The following is a 13,942-nucleotide window of genomic DNA, read 5'->3' as shown; positions in this document are numbered from 1 at the left end:
TCACGTTATCCTGATATCAAAATGTAAAATTTAAGCCAGAATTTGATACGTACCAAACATTCCTCGTGCCACCCCTTCGCATATCATATTCTCTTGATACTAATCTTACACGTGGTATCGGGAGATCATGATATGCGAAGAGGTGGCACGAGAAATCTTTGGTACGTATCGAAATTCTGGCTCGAATTTTACTCCTGGTATCACAAGAACATGATGTGCGAAGAGGTGGCACATTTGCGCTTACAAGCAGGCAACCGCCCGACATTATCTGTTAGTACAGATTGTCTAAGTCAAGGGGCTAGTTTTCGGTACATTTTGAAATTCTGGCCGATTTTGCATTTTGGTATCAGGACCACATGATATGCGAAGAGATGGCACGAGGAATTTTTGGTACGTATCAAATTCTGGCTTGGATTTTACTCCTGGTATCCGGAGTACATAATATGAGAACAGGTGGCACGAGGAATCTTTGGTTCGTATCGAAATTCTGGCCCGTTTGTACATTTTCGTATCAAGAGAATATGATGCCCGAGAAGGTGTACAATTTTTAATTCTCGCTCAAAACTTACCCTATTTGTATCAGGAGATCATGATACTCGAACTGGTGACACAAATTTCATTTCTGGCTTGAAACTTACCTTTTTGTATGAGGTGAACATGATGGTAGCACAAAGAAAATCTGGTATGTATCTTATTTTGTCACAATTTTACGTTTTGGTATCACGAGGAGGTGTTAGGTGGTGTCAGGAGGTATTAAGTAAAGTTAGTGGGTATTCCCTTCCTTCTGAGGGGCGAGTCCCACACTACCCCTTTCATGGGGTGTGCGTAAATGCACTTCTCCACGTAAAAAGAAAGAAAAAAAAAAAAGAAGAAGTTGTGAGGTTGTGGAAAATGGTAGGAGGTGTGAGAAAGTTGTAGGATGTGTTAGGAGGTGTTAGGTATTTAGAAAGTGTCAAAAACTGTCAGGTATTTTAGTAAATAAGAAAAAATAAAATATTTTACATTTTATTTACATTTACATTATTACAATACATGTAATTTAAATAGTATATTAATAGTTAGTAGTAATAGTAATAGCTAATTTTCATCTAACTGTTTTTTGGGAAACACATGTTTACACAACCGACTAATAACTTTCGCATTGAGAAGATGGAGATGTCTAACGTGGTGTCGACGATTGCGGCAATTGAAACGCAAGTTGTGTCGTTATGTGTACGAAAACGTCTTTGTAAGGATATTACAATTGAAAGGCATCATTTGTTTTTTTGCTAAATACCCACACTCTAGTCACCGATAGAAAAAATAACGATCGCTCACTGGTAATGTCGGAAGTAACGGCCTAGTGACTCTAGTGAGTAACGTGTTGTGTAGAGATGCCCCAATGATCAGTGATCAGTGATTCAGCCGTCCACTAAATTCGCCCAAATGCGCCCTTTGAAGTATAACCAAAAAACTACATCGAATAATTTACTTTCTCTAGAGAAATATTCTAATCATTAAAGCTACGTTTATTGGAACAAAATGAAGCCCAGAAGTACTTTCTAAATTATATAGATACTAATCCGCATAACTTCCCTAATATAATATTTTTATGCTTCGTTTGTTGTGTTAAAGGTATATTTTTTTTAAAATACGTAACGTTTACAGGAGACGAATATCGTGGACGACCACCTATCAGCAAAGAAAAACTAGCGAAACATAGCAAAGGTGAAGGAATTGATTTAAAAGGAAAGACATCAACGATAAAAAATAAAGTGCTGAAAAAGAAGTTAAAGACGAAGGAGAAGGTTATACAAAGAACGATACAAGACACTGCTCGCGCAGAATTACTTCTGACAGAAGATTATGGTTGTTTGGAAGCTGATCCAGGAGAAGTAACTACTCGTTTTAAGCAAAAACAAATTGCAGACAATGTAGACATAACCAGTGCAGCTAAACACTTTACATTGAATTTAGAATTTGGCCCATACTGTATTAAGTATACCAGAAATGGTAGGCATTTAGTTCTGGGTGGAAGGAAAGGCCATGTAGCTGCTATTGATTGGGTTACAAAAAAATTAGCTTGTGAAATAAATGTAATGGAATCTGTGCACGACTTGGCATGGTTGCACGTAGAAACAATGTTTGCAGTTGCCCAGAAAGATTGGGTGTACATATATGACAATCAAGGAATTGAAATTCATTGTTTAAAACAAATGAATAAAATCAATAAGTTAGAGTTCTTACCTTATCATTTTTTACTTGCCGGCGCATCAAGAGATGGTTATTTGTCTTGGCTTGATGCTTCTATTGGCAAATTTATATGTTCTTACAATTCTAAAGTAGGAAATATAGCGGTAATGACACAAAATCCAAGTAATGCTGTACTATGCGTGGGTAGTTCGAAAGGAGTAGTCTCTATGTGGTCTCCAAATAGCAGAGATCCACTAGCAAAAATGTTATGCCACACGCAAGCTATTACTGCTTGTGCGGTTCATCCATATGGAACTTATATGGCAACTAGTTGTCCAGCTAGGTTTGTAAAGGTATGGGATATCAGACAATTAGCAGGACCAGTGCATAATTATCAGACACTTTCTCCTGTTCAACATTTGTCTTACAGTCAATGCGGTCAGCTTGCAATGGCAATGGGGAATGTAGTAGAGGTTTATCGGTAAAGATTATATAGTAATTTGCATTTACATAATAGTAGAAGTAAGGAATTTCGGTGATTTTTAATTATTGTTATCAGATCCTCCACAGATGAAATGAAATCATATTTACGACATAAAGCTGATTGGACTGTAACAAGTATGCAATTTTGTCCATACGAGGATGTCTTGGGTATTGGTACAACAAGAGGAGTTTCCTCTCTTTTAGTACCTGGAAGCGGAGAAGCTAACTTCGATGCGCTCGAAAGCAATCCGTTCCAGACTAAGAGCCAGAGGCGTGAGCATGAAGTGAAGGCTTTGCTAGATAAGATTCAACCAGAATTAATTACTTTAGACCCAAGTGCTATAACAGAAGTAGATGTACCTACCTTGAAAGATAAAATAGAGGCGAAGAAAAAACTTGTAGTGAGTGCCAACTAAAGTTAAATTATTCTGACTCTACGAGTATTACATCAGATTCATTGACGTATTATTTTTGCGATCTATTTGCAGTACCTTAAACCAAAAAATATAGACTTTAAACCACGCAGAACGAAGGCGAAAGGAAAGGGAGGAACAGCGAAAGTAATAAAAACTAAGAAGATTCTTAAAGACTTAAGTCGAAGGGTAAATATCTATTACTTCCCGTTATACGCAAAATATGCATACTAAAAATTATTTGTTTCAGGAAACTGTTGACATTTTACGCGGAGCAGATGTGCAACCGGATACGAAGAAAAAGAATGTACCGCAAAAAGATTACGGGGTATTAAACAGATTTGTATCAAAATCTAGTCAAAGTACGTCCAGGTAACACAATATCGTGTTGTATATTAAGAACGGATGGAATTTAATTTTGTATTTTTTTCTTAATTAAGATACATTTTTTTTCTATATATATTTGACTATATATCGAAAAATAAAATGTTTTTGATCTAATATATAAAGTGCATTCTTTTGTTGGGTTAGTACCGCGAAAATATCTATCTAAAATATATAACCTCTTCCTAAATATTGTTCAAAGATGGTGTAATACGTAATTTATTTCTTAAAGTTGCTCATAAATACTTTATATATCAAACATTATGAGCCAACTATGTGAGGCGTGTTATAAATAATATGAAGATTAACAATGCATAATATATCAATTACACATATATCTACTTAAAGTAGCAAGGTATTTAATAAAACAAGTACGTGTCCCACGTTTTTGCTCCTATAATTTAATAACAGCTATATTAAAAAGAGAATAATTTACGTAACTGGAATTAATTTTGGAAAAGAGTACGAGTAAATTCAATGTAATCCAATGCCCCTGTAATCGGTCGCTCCGTCTTCGGATCGACGTAAGGTTTCATGCGAGCAACGCAATAATCGGCCATCTCCTTGGTGAGGTTCTAAAAATGAACAATACATTGTTAATAAACAGGACTTAAATCGATAACTATGAATGGTTAATCCTGTACTTACAGCATACAATTCCTCCTTGGTGACGTATGGTCGATCTGCGGCGGTGATAGCGCGGAAAGCGTTTTCTATTTCTTCAGAACTCTGTACGTTTTCGGTTTCCTTGCTAATCATAAATGCCATGTACTCTTGCAGCGATACATAACCATCTCTGTTAGGATCGACGATATCTGAAACAGATAAAAGAAATTTTGAACAACTCGTGACTTCGTTAAGCGACGTTTTTTTTTAATACCGAAGACTGATCAAGTTTAGTAGCAAAATTTAAAATAAAATAACAAACCCAAAATATTTTCGAATTCCGGATCGGGCTGGGCTTCTTCCACCATCGGCAGATCGTAACCAAGTGCCCGTAAACACGACTTGAACTCTTGGTGGTTGAGACGTCCACTCTTGTCTTTGTCGAAGTGCTTGAACATCATGGAGAATTCTTTGAGAGCATCTTCGGAAACTCCGGATTGGTTACGCGCTTGTATCTGCTGTTCCAAATTATGTTGCATACGCATTCCCAACTGATCTAATTGATCCCACTGTTGGGCCAATCCTACTGTACTGTGTTCCGTGTAACGATTGTCCAGAATCAAATGCTCTTCCAAAATTGCACCCAAGTCTTCGATCTTCTTCAAGTCTTGGCGACGCGCGCGTACCTCTTGAGTTTTTCTCTGTAAAAGAAAACAATTTGTCGAATTGAAAACAAATTATCTCTTCATTATAAAGATATTATATAATCAATAGGATCGTCGCATAAGTCTTACTTTTGTAGCTTCCAATTGTTGTTCCAATGATCCCGAACCTTCCATCATGGATGTTCTGTGACCAGAAAAATAGTTTATATGTAATCGGAGAATAGAAAGATGTAATAAAAATAGTTTTTAAAGTTGTGTGTACCTTGTCTCTGCCAACCATTGATGGAACGCGTTAGCGTGCTTAGCAAACTCTTTGCGTAATTTGTCGTTCTCTTCTTGACGTTGAGCCTCCTTTGCAAGCTCAACATCGCGTTCCTTGATTATCTTCTGCAGATTCCGCCAGGTATCTTCCAACGCTTCCATTGTGAACCAAGTGTACGGATTGGGACCGACGTTGAAGCTCTTGATTTGTCTGTCCAAAGCCGCGAGTGCGTCGAAGTCCGCTTCGGCCGAGGATAAGCTTGCTTGGAATTGCGCGTGAGCTTCTCTGAGCGCTCGTATCTCCTCGATGCTGTTGCAGCGCACAGGGTCGGTCAGATCCTCCTCCGCGTTCTCAAACCACGAATTGAAAGCCGACGCCTTTTTGGCGAATGTCAGGTACAGCTCTTCGATTTGTCTGAACTGATCCTGCATTCTCAGCAGACGTTGCTTTCTTGAATCGGAGTCAGCTAGAAGCTTCTGCCAGCGTGCGATCACGTCTGCGTGACGTTTCTGAATGCTGGGCGTCTGATCGTGTCCAGAATCGACCAGCATTTCTTTCAGGGAAGTGATGTTCTGAATTCCCTCGTGTTCGAATGCATGTAGACCCGCGTCGAAAGTCTCTTGCTTGGTGAGCAGTGTCTGAACGGTGGACAAGTCGCGGCCAAACTCCTCCGAACGCACGTGGGTCTCTTTGTCAGCGATCCAGGACTCGACAACGTCCGCCTTCCACATGAACTGTAAGTAAGCGGAATTGTCGTTGAGTCGAGTCTTCCTCCTAGCCGCGAGAGCACCGAGTTGTTCCAATTTGTTGCGTAGCTGGGCGCATCTCTGACCGATGGCGTCCGCACGATGATTGCCAGCTTTGATTAAAGCTTCTCCGGCATCGCAGATGTCCTTGCAGCGTTCACCGTGAGCGGCGAAATCGGTCTCGAATGCGTCGTGCTTCTTCAACAAGCCTTGCACGGCGGCCATAGTGTCACCATAGTCTTCCACCGACAGCAACTGTTGCTTCTCCGTGATCCAAGCCTCCTCTTCCTCGACCTTGGCCAAGAACTGTTGATACGTCAAGGATTCGTCTAATTTCTGACCTCTATTGGCGGCCAATTGTTTTAATTCCGCCCATGCTTGGTTCAACAACTTGAGACGTTGCTCGATTTCAGGCACGCCTAAATTAGAGACGTCCATTAGCTTCTCGCCAGCCTCTTGAACTGCCTGTATGGCGGGCTCGTGGCTACCTAATTCAGCCTCCAGCCTCTTGTGCTTTTTCTTCAAATTTTGAACCCCGGTAAGATCGCGACCGTAATCGTCCGATCCGACCAACAGCTTTTTCTCCTTGATCCACGACTCCTCGTCAGCGATGTCCCTGAAGAACTGATGCAGAGTGTTGGCTTCGTTCAGTCTGGCCTGTCTGTGACCGGCCAAGTTACGGATCCTCTCGTAACGTTCGTTTATGCTCTGTCGTTTCTCTTGGATGCCGGCTGCATCGAATTGTCCGCTCTCGATCAGAGAGTCAGCCTGTGCGTTCATGTCCTTGATCCTTTCCTCGTGTGCCTGGATATCGGCCTCGACCAACTGATGCTTCTTCATCAGATTTTGCACGGAAGCTAGATCCTTGCCCGCGTCCTCTGACGTGAGCAAACTCTCGACTTCGCCGAGCCAGAAATCAAGATCCTTCACGGCGGCTATGTACGTGCGTTGCTTGTTAGCCTCTTTCAATTTCATGGATTTCTCCGTGGTCTTCTGGGTGAGGTATTCCCACTGGTCGGCAATTGAGGCTAATCTCTTCTGAACGGCGTCCTCCGACCCTGCGCACTGATGCTTCTCGATAAGGTTACCTCCCATCGCGAGCACCGACTGAATCCTGTCTGCATTCGCAGCCAACTCTGCTTCGAAGGCTTGATGTTTTTGATGTTTAGATTGTATATTCGCTGGGTCTTTGTAGTTCTCTTCGGTGGCCAGCTGTAGTTTTTCGGCGATCCAGTTCTCCATTTCATCGGCATCGCGCGAGAATTGCTGCAGAGTCTGGGACTCTCCCAACTTGGAACGTTTCTCGATGAGAGCGTCCTTCAGGTGCTTCCAGCGGTCCAAGACTTGACAACGTCTCTCATCGATTGGCTTGGCGGCATAGTGTTCGGCGGCGATCAGCTGATCAGCCAATGTCTGCAAGGTGGCGATCTTTTCCTCGTGAGCGTTGATCGCTTTGTCAAAGTCCTCGTGCTTCTTGATGAGAGCCTCGACGTTATCGCTGCTGTCGACGGTGTCAGCGCTGCTCAGGAACGCTTCTCGCGCGCTCATCCAGTTCTCGGCTTGTTCGCAGTCTCTGCAGAACAGTTGCAGCTCCAGATTCTGGTCGAGTTGCATGCGCCGTTGAATCCACGCCTTCTCTAGTTCTTGACGAGCCTCGGCCATGGACTCGAGTTTTTCCTGAATCTCCACGCTGGCATAGTGGCTAGATTGCAGAAGCTGCTGGCCGAACAGTTCGAATGCTTGGAAGGTACCTGTTCTGGCATCGATCTCCATTCGATGTTCCTGTAACATACCAACGATATGAGGGTTCTCTCGTGAATCGTTTCAAAGACCTCGGTGTAAATTCACACGCATAGTTTTTGCATATGTTTCAATCCATTCGACCATAGACACTACGATAAGCAGTAGAAGGCAGCAATTACTCTATGAGAAGCATTGAAAATTCACTCCGCGATGGAATTAAAGGAGAACTTTGTAATCGACCGAAAAATATTTCTCGGGTAATTATAAACAGGGTTTGAGTAATAATTAATTACAATTTTTTAATTAAATAATTAATTTAAACAAATCTAACTGAATCGACTTAATTAATAAATATTTTAAATAAATGTAATTAAAAATTATTTAATTAAAATTGAATTAAGCAGAGTTAATCGAAAGTCGTTTAATTGACGATCGATACGAGCGAATTTAATCGAAGATATTCAATTGACGATTATTTTAAGCAGATTTAATTCAAAGCCATTTAATTGACGATTTGTTTATATGTTCAATGTTACAAGACATTTATATAAAATTCAATTAATTGTATAAGTAACACGTATAAGATTTATAGATGAATGCCGGATATATCCGGTGCTCGTACCGAAAGGGTGTATGCCGGCAATGCCAAATTAGCTGAACTGCTTTATATGTTATATGTATATTTGTTTTATTTTGTCGTCATTGAATATGAATAAAAATTTGTTCTTATTTACGTTATAGATTATTTCAATAATTATTTCAAATAATCTGTAACGTAATGACGACAAAATAAAACAAATATATAACTTAGGTATAAGTTAAAGTAATGTAATAAAAACATAAAGCAGTTCAGCTAATTTGGCATTGCCGGCATACACCCTTTCGGTACGAGCACCGGATATATCCGGCATCCATCTAATAATCTTATACGTGTTACTTATACAATTAATTGAATTTTATATAAATGTCTTTTAACATTGAACATATAAACCAAATCGTCAATTAAATGGTTTTGAATTAATTTTGCTTAAAGTAATCGTCAATTGAATATCTTCGATTAAATTCGCTCGTATCGATCGTCAATTAAACGACTTTCGATTAACTCTGCTTAATTCAATTTTAATTAAATAATTTTTAATTAAATTGATTGTAATTAATTGTCAATTAAAGACGGAAATTAATTAAAAAAGTAATTAATTACTCGCAACCCTGATTATAAAGTGCTCCTCTAACATTGTTGCAGAGCGTAGAACGTTGAAGGTGTTAATAGGCGGTGACTTTGTTACAAAACATCGACCTGTCAATCTGTTCTCTTTTATGAAAAAGTTCACCAATCAACAACACCAAAATATACCAACTGATTAATCGTAAAAATATACTCAGAGGCAAAGTCGGACACGTCTTTCGATTCATGCTCAAACATTTTTCGATACCTCCGGAAGTACGCCGTAACGTGCGTCTATCTCTGCTCTGTGATTCTATAATTTAAATTACTCGTGAACAACCGTGTGACCACTGGACGAATTCAATATAAAAACGATTGCTTCTAGAGCTGCAGGACTCACCTGATGACGTTCGAGCAAAGCTTCCGCGCCGGTGACGTCGGAAGCCAACTCCTCGGAGGCGACCAGACCCATCATCGAATTGATCCAAGCCATCAGGTCTCGGTAGTCGCTGAGGAACCGTTGCAAATCATAAGAATCCAATAACTTTTCCTTCCTACTGTTGGCTTTCGCCGTCAACTGGGTCCACTCTTCGTTGATCTCCTTTTGCTTGGCGTAAGTCTGCTCGGCGGTCTCAGGGTGAGACTGCATCAGACGTTGAGCAGTCTCGTCCAACTGTTTGATCTTGTCTCCGAGAGCAGCCAGATCTCTTTCGAGGCCTTCGTGCTTGCGTTGTAAGGCCTGTACGCTGCGCAGATCCTTTCCAAGGTCATCGTTGTTCAGCGCCGCGTCCTTTTCGCGAATCCAGTCTTTGGTTTCATCGACGTCACGATGGAATCGCTGAACCTCGTGGGCCGAGCCCAACTGATTCGCCCGCTCGGCGGTAAGTGTCTGCAAGCTGGTCCACTTCTCGTTGAGATCCTGTATCTGCGTTTGAATCTTCAATGCCGCCTCCGTTTGACCAAGGCTCATCAACTGAACTGCGATCTCGTTCATTTCAGCTAATCGTACTTCGTTTGCCTTCAAGTCCGCCTGGAAATCATCGAACTTCTTCTGCATGACCTCCACCTGTTCCAAATCTTCGCCAACATCTTGAACCTGAGCGTGATTCTCCTTATCCTTGATCCAGGTGGCCAGTTCCGCGGCTTCCCTCACCAGCACGTAAGCCTTGGCCGTCTCGTTCAGCTTGTTCTGTCGTTCACGCGCTAGTCTCAAAAGATCGTCGTACTGGCCTTCGATCTGCGATTGTCTGGCAGCGATGGAGCTCTGTTCTCTGGCTAAATTCTGTTGGGAAGCGCTAAGTCCCGCTTCGGGCTCGACTCGCTTCACGTACGCGGCTGGAACGAAGCCCTGACGGTCGTTAACTTCGACCTTCCACCAGTCCTTGTTGTTGGAGTTTAAGAGCGTCAAAGTGTCGCCCTTCTTCATAGAAACTTCGCGCGGTGATTTTTCGGTGTAGTCGTACAGAGCAACGACGCATTCTTTGCCGGTAATGTCGATAGTGGGCGTTTCCTGTTGGCGACAGGACGCAGCCTGATCTCTGAGCGCTGCTATAGTGCTGGCGAACGCCTCCAAGTCACTGACCAATGCTTCGTGTTTCTTCAAGAGAGCCTCGGAACTGTCCTCGTCTTTTCCGTAGTCTGCGTTCATAACGATGGGTCTCTTCTCCTTCATCCAGGACTCTGCTTCGTTTGCGTCCGCAAAGTACTGATGCGCCTGGAGAGAATCGTCCAAATCGTTCTTGCGCTGACGAGCCTTCTCCTTCAGTTGTCCCCAGTGCTCGTCCAAAGCAGCCAATCGTTGACTGATTTCCTCAGCGGCGAAATGATTTTCTTGGAGCATAGTAGCTCCTGCTTGGCAAACGGCTGCCACGCGTGGCTCGTGATTGTTTATCTCTGCCAGCACAGCCTGATGTTTCTTCTGCAAGTTCTGCACACCGATGAGATCGCGGCCACGGTTGGTGGACGCGGCTACCGGTTCTTTCTCGCGAATCCATGCCTCCTCATCTTCAATGTCTCTGAACAATTGTTGAACCTGGAGAGAGTCAAGGAGTCGTTGTTTGCGGAGACTCATCGGTCGCTGAAGAGCGGAGTATCGTCCCTGCAACTGATCCTGCTTTACTTTAATGTTGTTCGCGTCGAAATGACCCGATTTGATGAACTGCTCCGCGGCCTGTGTTATACCCTCAATTCGGTCCGAATGAGATGCGACGTCTGCCTCGAGCAGTGCGTGTTTCTTCTGAAGATTTTGCACGCTGGTTAAATCTTTGCCATAGTCCTCTGACATAAGTTGACCCTCGACCTCCGACAGCCAAAGTTCGATGTCCTCGACGGTACGATTGAATTGCTGTTGTTGAGAAGCTTCTTGTAATTTCGCGCCTTTCTTTTCGGTGGCATGCGTAAGACATTCCCATAGTCTCATGATCTCATCGGTGCGTGTACGAATTCGATCGCTGGCATAGTGATCGCTTTCGATCAGCTCCTGACCAGTGGCTACCATCTCCTCCATGCGAGTTTTATTGGCATTCAATTCTTGCTCAAAGTTTTGATGCTTTTGCACCTTCCCGTTTAGATTCGTGGGATCCAAGTAGCTGTCGTCGGTGGCGAATTTCAGTTTCTCGTTGACCCAACCCTTCGTTTCGTCGCAGTCGCGTTCGAATTGCTGCAATTTGTACGCGTCTTCCAGGCGACGTCTTCTCTGAGCAGATTTCTCCAAGAGAATAGCGCGTCTCTCCAACAGAAATTGACGTCTTTGAGCCACGTCGTCCGCCGCGTAATGTTCCCCTTCGATTAGCTTGCCGGCGAAATCGTCCAACACTTTGATCTTTTCTTCTTGTGCCGCCAAAGATTTATCAAAATCTTCGTGTTTCTTGATAAGAGCCTCTACGCTGTCGAGAGAGTCTCCCAGATCTTCGTTCGCAAGAAACGCTTCTTGTTTGGCCATCCATGCGTCCGCTTGTTCTGTGTCACGATAGAATAACTGTAAGTCCATACACTGTTCATACAAAATTCTTCGTTTTTCCCAAAGGCTCAAGAGTGATTGCTTATCTTCCGCGAGAGAATTTAACTTTATAGCTACTTCCTCTGCAGCGTAATGTTTCTTTTCCAGGAGTTTATTACCAGCCAATGTGGTTGCATCGAAGCTATCGGCTCTAGCATCGATTTCTCCTTTATGTTCTTGGTGTCTCTCAACGAGAGCCTCCGCGCCAGCTACGTCTTTGGCTAATTCGTCCGCGGATATAATCGCGCGCATATCGTTCATCCATGAAACCAGATCTCTGTAGTCTGCCAAAAATCTGTGCAAATAGTAAGACTCGTCGAGTTTTAAGCGTCGTTCTTTTGCTTTCGCGGTAAGACTTTCCCACGACTGCAAAATCTCAGCGCGTTTGGCTTGAATCTGTTTTGAATGATCCGCCTGATGAATGGCTGCCAGACGATCAGCCTCGGCTCCCAGTGTGTACACTTTGTCTTCCAAAGCTGCCAAATCGCGTTCGATTCCCTCGTGTTTTCTCTGTAATGTCTGTACGCTCGCGAGATCGCGTCCAAAATCGTCTGACGAAAGGACGACATCTTTTTCCGCGATCCAAGCCATTGTTTCATCCGCGTCTCGATTAAATCTCTGGATCTCATGCGCGCCAAACAGTTTTTCCTGTCTCAAAACAGCAAGCTGTTTTAATCTTTGCCAGGACTCATTGAGTTCCTCTTTTCTGCGCAGGATAGTGTCGCGCTCAGGATGTCCGTCTAAGAGAAGCTTGTCTGCCAGCTCGTTTACTTCTGTCACTCTGTATTCCTGGCTAGCCATATCCTTCTGAAATTCGTCAAATTTCCTCTGAAGTACTTCGACATGTTCTAAGTCGTGTCCAAATTCATCGGTTGTTACAAATGCTTCTTTGTCATGGATCCAGAACATTACTTCGTCACAATGCCGAAGAAATTGAACAAGAACTAGTGCTTGTTGCAGTTTAAGACCCTTGTCTGCCAGTCGAGCGAGCAACAACTCCCACAGACGATGAAGATCCTCTGTAAGAACAATTGTAATTTATATTACTAAAAGTTTATCTGGTATATTATAAAAGATTGAACAAACAAAATGTAACAATAAGAACGTACCCAATCGTTTACGAATGACATCGCTTGAAAAGTGATGTTGGGCTATCATCTCTGATCCAGTATTATCGAGCGACACTATGGCATTGGAATGGGCTGCAACCTCTGCTTCGAACGCTTGATGTTTTTGTATCTTCGCCTGAAGGTTCGTTGGATCCTTGTAACTTTCGTCTGAAGCAGCTTGCAGTTTTTCGTAAATCCATCCTTCGAGTTCGTCCGCATCTCGCTTAAAATACTACAAACAAAAAGGTTTCGTTAATAAATGTAACGAATGGAAAAAAATAGAAAGTTAAAAATGCATACCTGAAAGCGACGGGAGTCCTCGAGCTTGTCTCTCTTATTACGAGCTTCTGTCTTAAAGTTCGCGTACCGACTCAGAACCTGTTCTCGTCTCTCCTGAATATCCTCAGGATTTTCCAAGATTTTCACCTCCTTGGGTGTGATCTGATCCATAGTGAACGTTATTTATCGTACAGAGTTCGTGGAACAATCGCTTCTGTCCAAAATGGCCACGGGGTGTGGCAACGTCGATCGTTGCTGTGAAATCAATAATTACATCCTCGATAACATGTTTCTTTCTTAACAATCGTGATAACTATCGATTCGTATAATTGTCTCAACTACTTTTATCCGAAACAATGGAAAACTGATGAATACCTTAAACAATTTTCCGGAATCTGACGCACAGAATGACAACTTTCGTTCGTCGTGGTTCGATACCGACTGCGAGGTTACTTGCAAGAGCAGCCAATGGAACGCTATCCATGGAACGAATCCACGTCGGTGATTGGTCGGTCAATTGGACGGTGAACGAATGAACCACCATCTCAGAGAGCGCGCTTTATCAATCGACTTTATATATAAGCATTATGTCATTGCAGCGTCGTAATCACCTTTATGAGTACATACCTGCTAAGAGAGAATGGCATTCGAAAACTTGTTAATTAGATTTTATCTTGCTCTCTTTTTTTAACCATTTAACACTTTAACCCGAGTGTACTTGGGTATATGTGCATTATATTCCAAAACAGAACCAATTTTACATGTGTTTATTTACAGAAATTAATCGGGAAAAATATTGTTTATGATACAGTAATCTTTTATTAAATTTCACCTACAAACAACGAATCACAGAACGTTACATTAGAGTTCCTTACGTCAATCCATCGTGTCTTCGTATTATTTTACAGGTAAATAAT

General features: G+C 42.3%; 2 protein-coding genes across 3 annotated transcripts; one reads left to right on the top strand and one right to left on the bottom strand.

Annotated features, from left to right (window-relative positions):
• The first annotated feature begins 1,337 nt into the window (after positions 1-1,337).
• Positions 1,338-3,495, top strand: LOC128892323 (WD repeat-containing protein 46). Its single transcript, XM_054152683.1, has 5 exons — positions 1,338-1,534; positions 1,648-2,653; positions 2,732-3,056; positions 3,144-3,257; positions 3,319-3,495. The coding sequence occupies exons 1-5, from the start codon at positions 1,522-1,524 to the stop codon at positions 3,442-3,444; spliced, it is 1,584 nt and encodes a 527-aa protein (XP_054008658.1). The 5' UTR covers positions 1,338-1,521; the 3' UTR covers positions 3,445-3,495.
• Positions 3,496-3,830: 335 nt separating this feature from the next.
• LOC128892313 (spectrin alpha chain) lies at positions 3,831-13,513 on the bottom strand. Of its 2 annotated transcripts, XM_054152651.1 has the most exons (10): positions 13,401-13,513; positions 13,047-13,280; positions 12,747-12,978; positions 9,040-12,656; positions 8,908-8,952; positions 4,986-7,513; positions 4,853-4,907; positions 4,381-4,759; positions 4,101-4,267; positions 3,831-4,027 (listed from the first exon to the last, which is right to left on the bottom strand). In XM_054152651.1, the coding sequence occupies exons 2-10, from the start codon at positions 13,194-13,196 to the stop codon at positions 3,899-3,901; spliced, it is 7,302 nt and encodes a 2,433-aa protein (XP_054008626.1). In that variant the 5' UTR covers positions 13,197-13,280; positions 13,401-13,513; the 3' UTR covers positions 3,831-3,898. The 2 variants fall into 2 exon arrangements, with proteins under 2 accessions (XP_054008626.1, XP_054008628.1); XM_054152653.1 differs by lacking the exon at positions 8,908-8,952.
• Between the last annotated feature and the right edge of the window lie 429 nt (positions 13,514-13,942).

The sequence above is a fragment of the Hylaeus anthracinus genome, unplaced genomic scaffold, assembly GCF_026225885.1.
Source record: "Hylaeus anthracinus isolate JK02 unplaced genomic scaffold, UHH_iyHylAnth1.0_haploid 12002, whole genome shotgun sequence".
Classification (NCBI taxonomy): domain Eukaryota; kingdom Metazoa; phylum Arthropoda; class Insecta; order Hymenoptera; family Colletidae; genus Hylaeus; species Hylaeus anthracinus.
The sequence above is the reverse complement of the archived record's forward strand: the minus strand, read 5'-3'. Positions and strand labels throughout refer to the sequence as shown.

What these genes read in the sequence shown, in the direction of transcription:
- LOC128892313 (XM_054152651.1), bottom strand. Translation starts at nt 13,196, where the DNA reads ATGGATCAGATCACACCCAAGGAGGTGAAAATCTTGGAAAATCCTGAG. An exon ending in CTTTGCTCGAACGTCATCAG is followed by an intron (nt 8,953 to 9,039) that starts GTGAGTCCTGCA and finishes TTTAAATTATAG; the next exon opens with AATCACAGAGCAGAGATAGA. An exon ending in GGAATTCGAAAATATTTTGG is followed by an intron (nt 4,268 to 4,380) that starts GTTTGTTATTTT and finishes TATCTGTTTCAG; the next exon opens with ATATCGTCGATCCTAACAGA.
- LOC128892323 (XM_054152683.1), top strand. An exon ending in AATGTAGTAGAGGTTTATCG is followed by an intron (nt 2,654 to 2,731) that starts GTAAAGATTATA and finishes TATTGTTATCAG; the next exon opens with ATCCTCCACAGATGAAATGA. An exon ending in TTAAAGACTTAAGTCGAAGG is followed by an intron (nt 3,258 to 3,318) that starts GTAAATATCTAT and finishes TATTTGTTTCAG; the next exon opens with GAAACTGTTGACATTTTACG.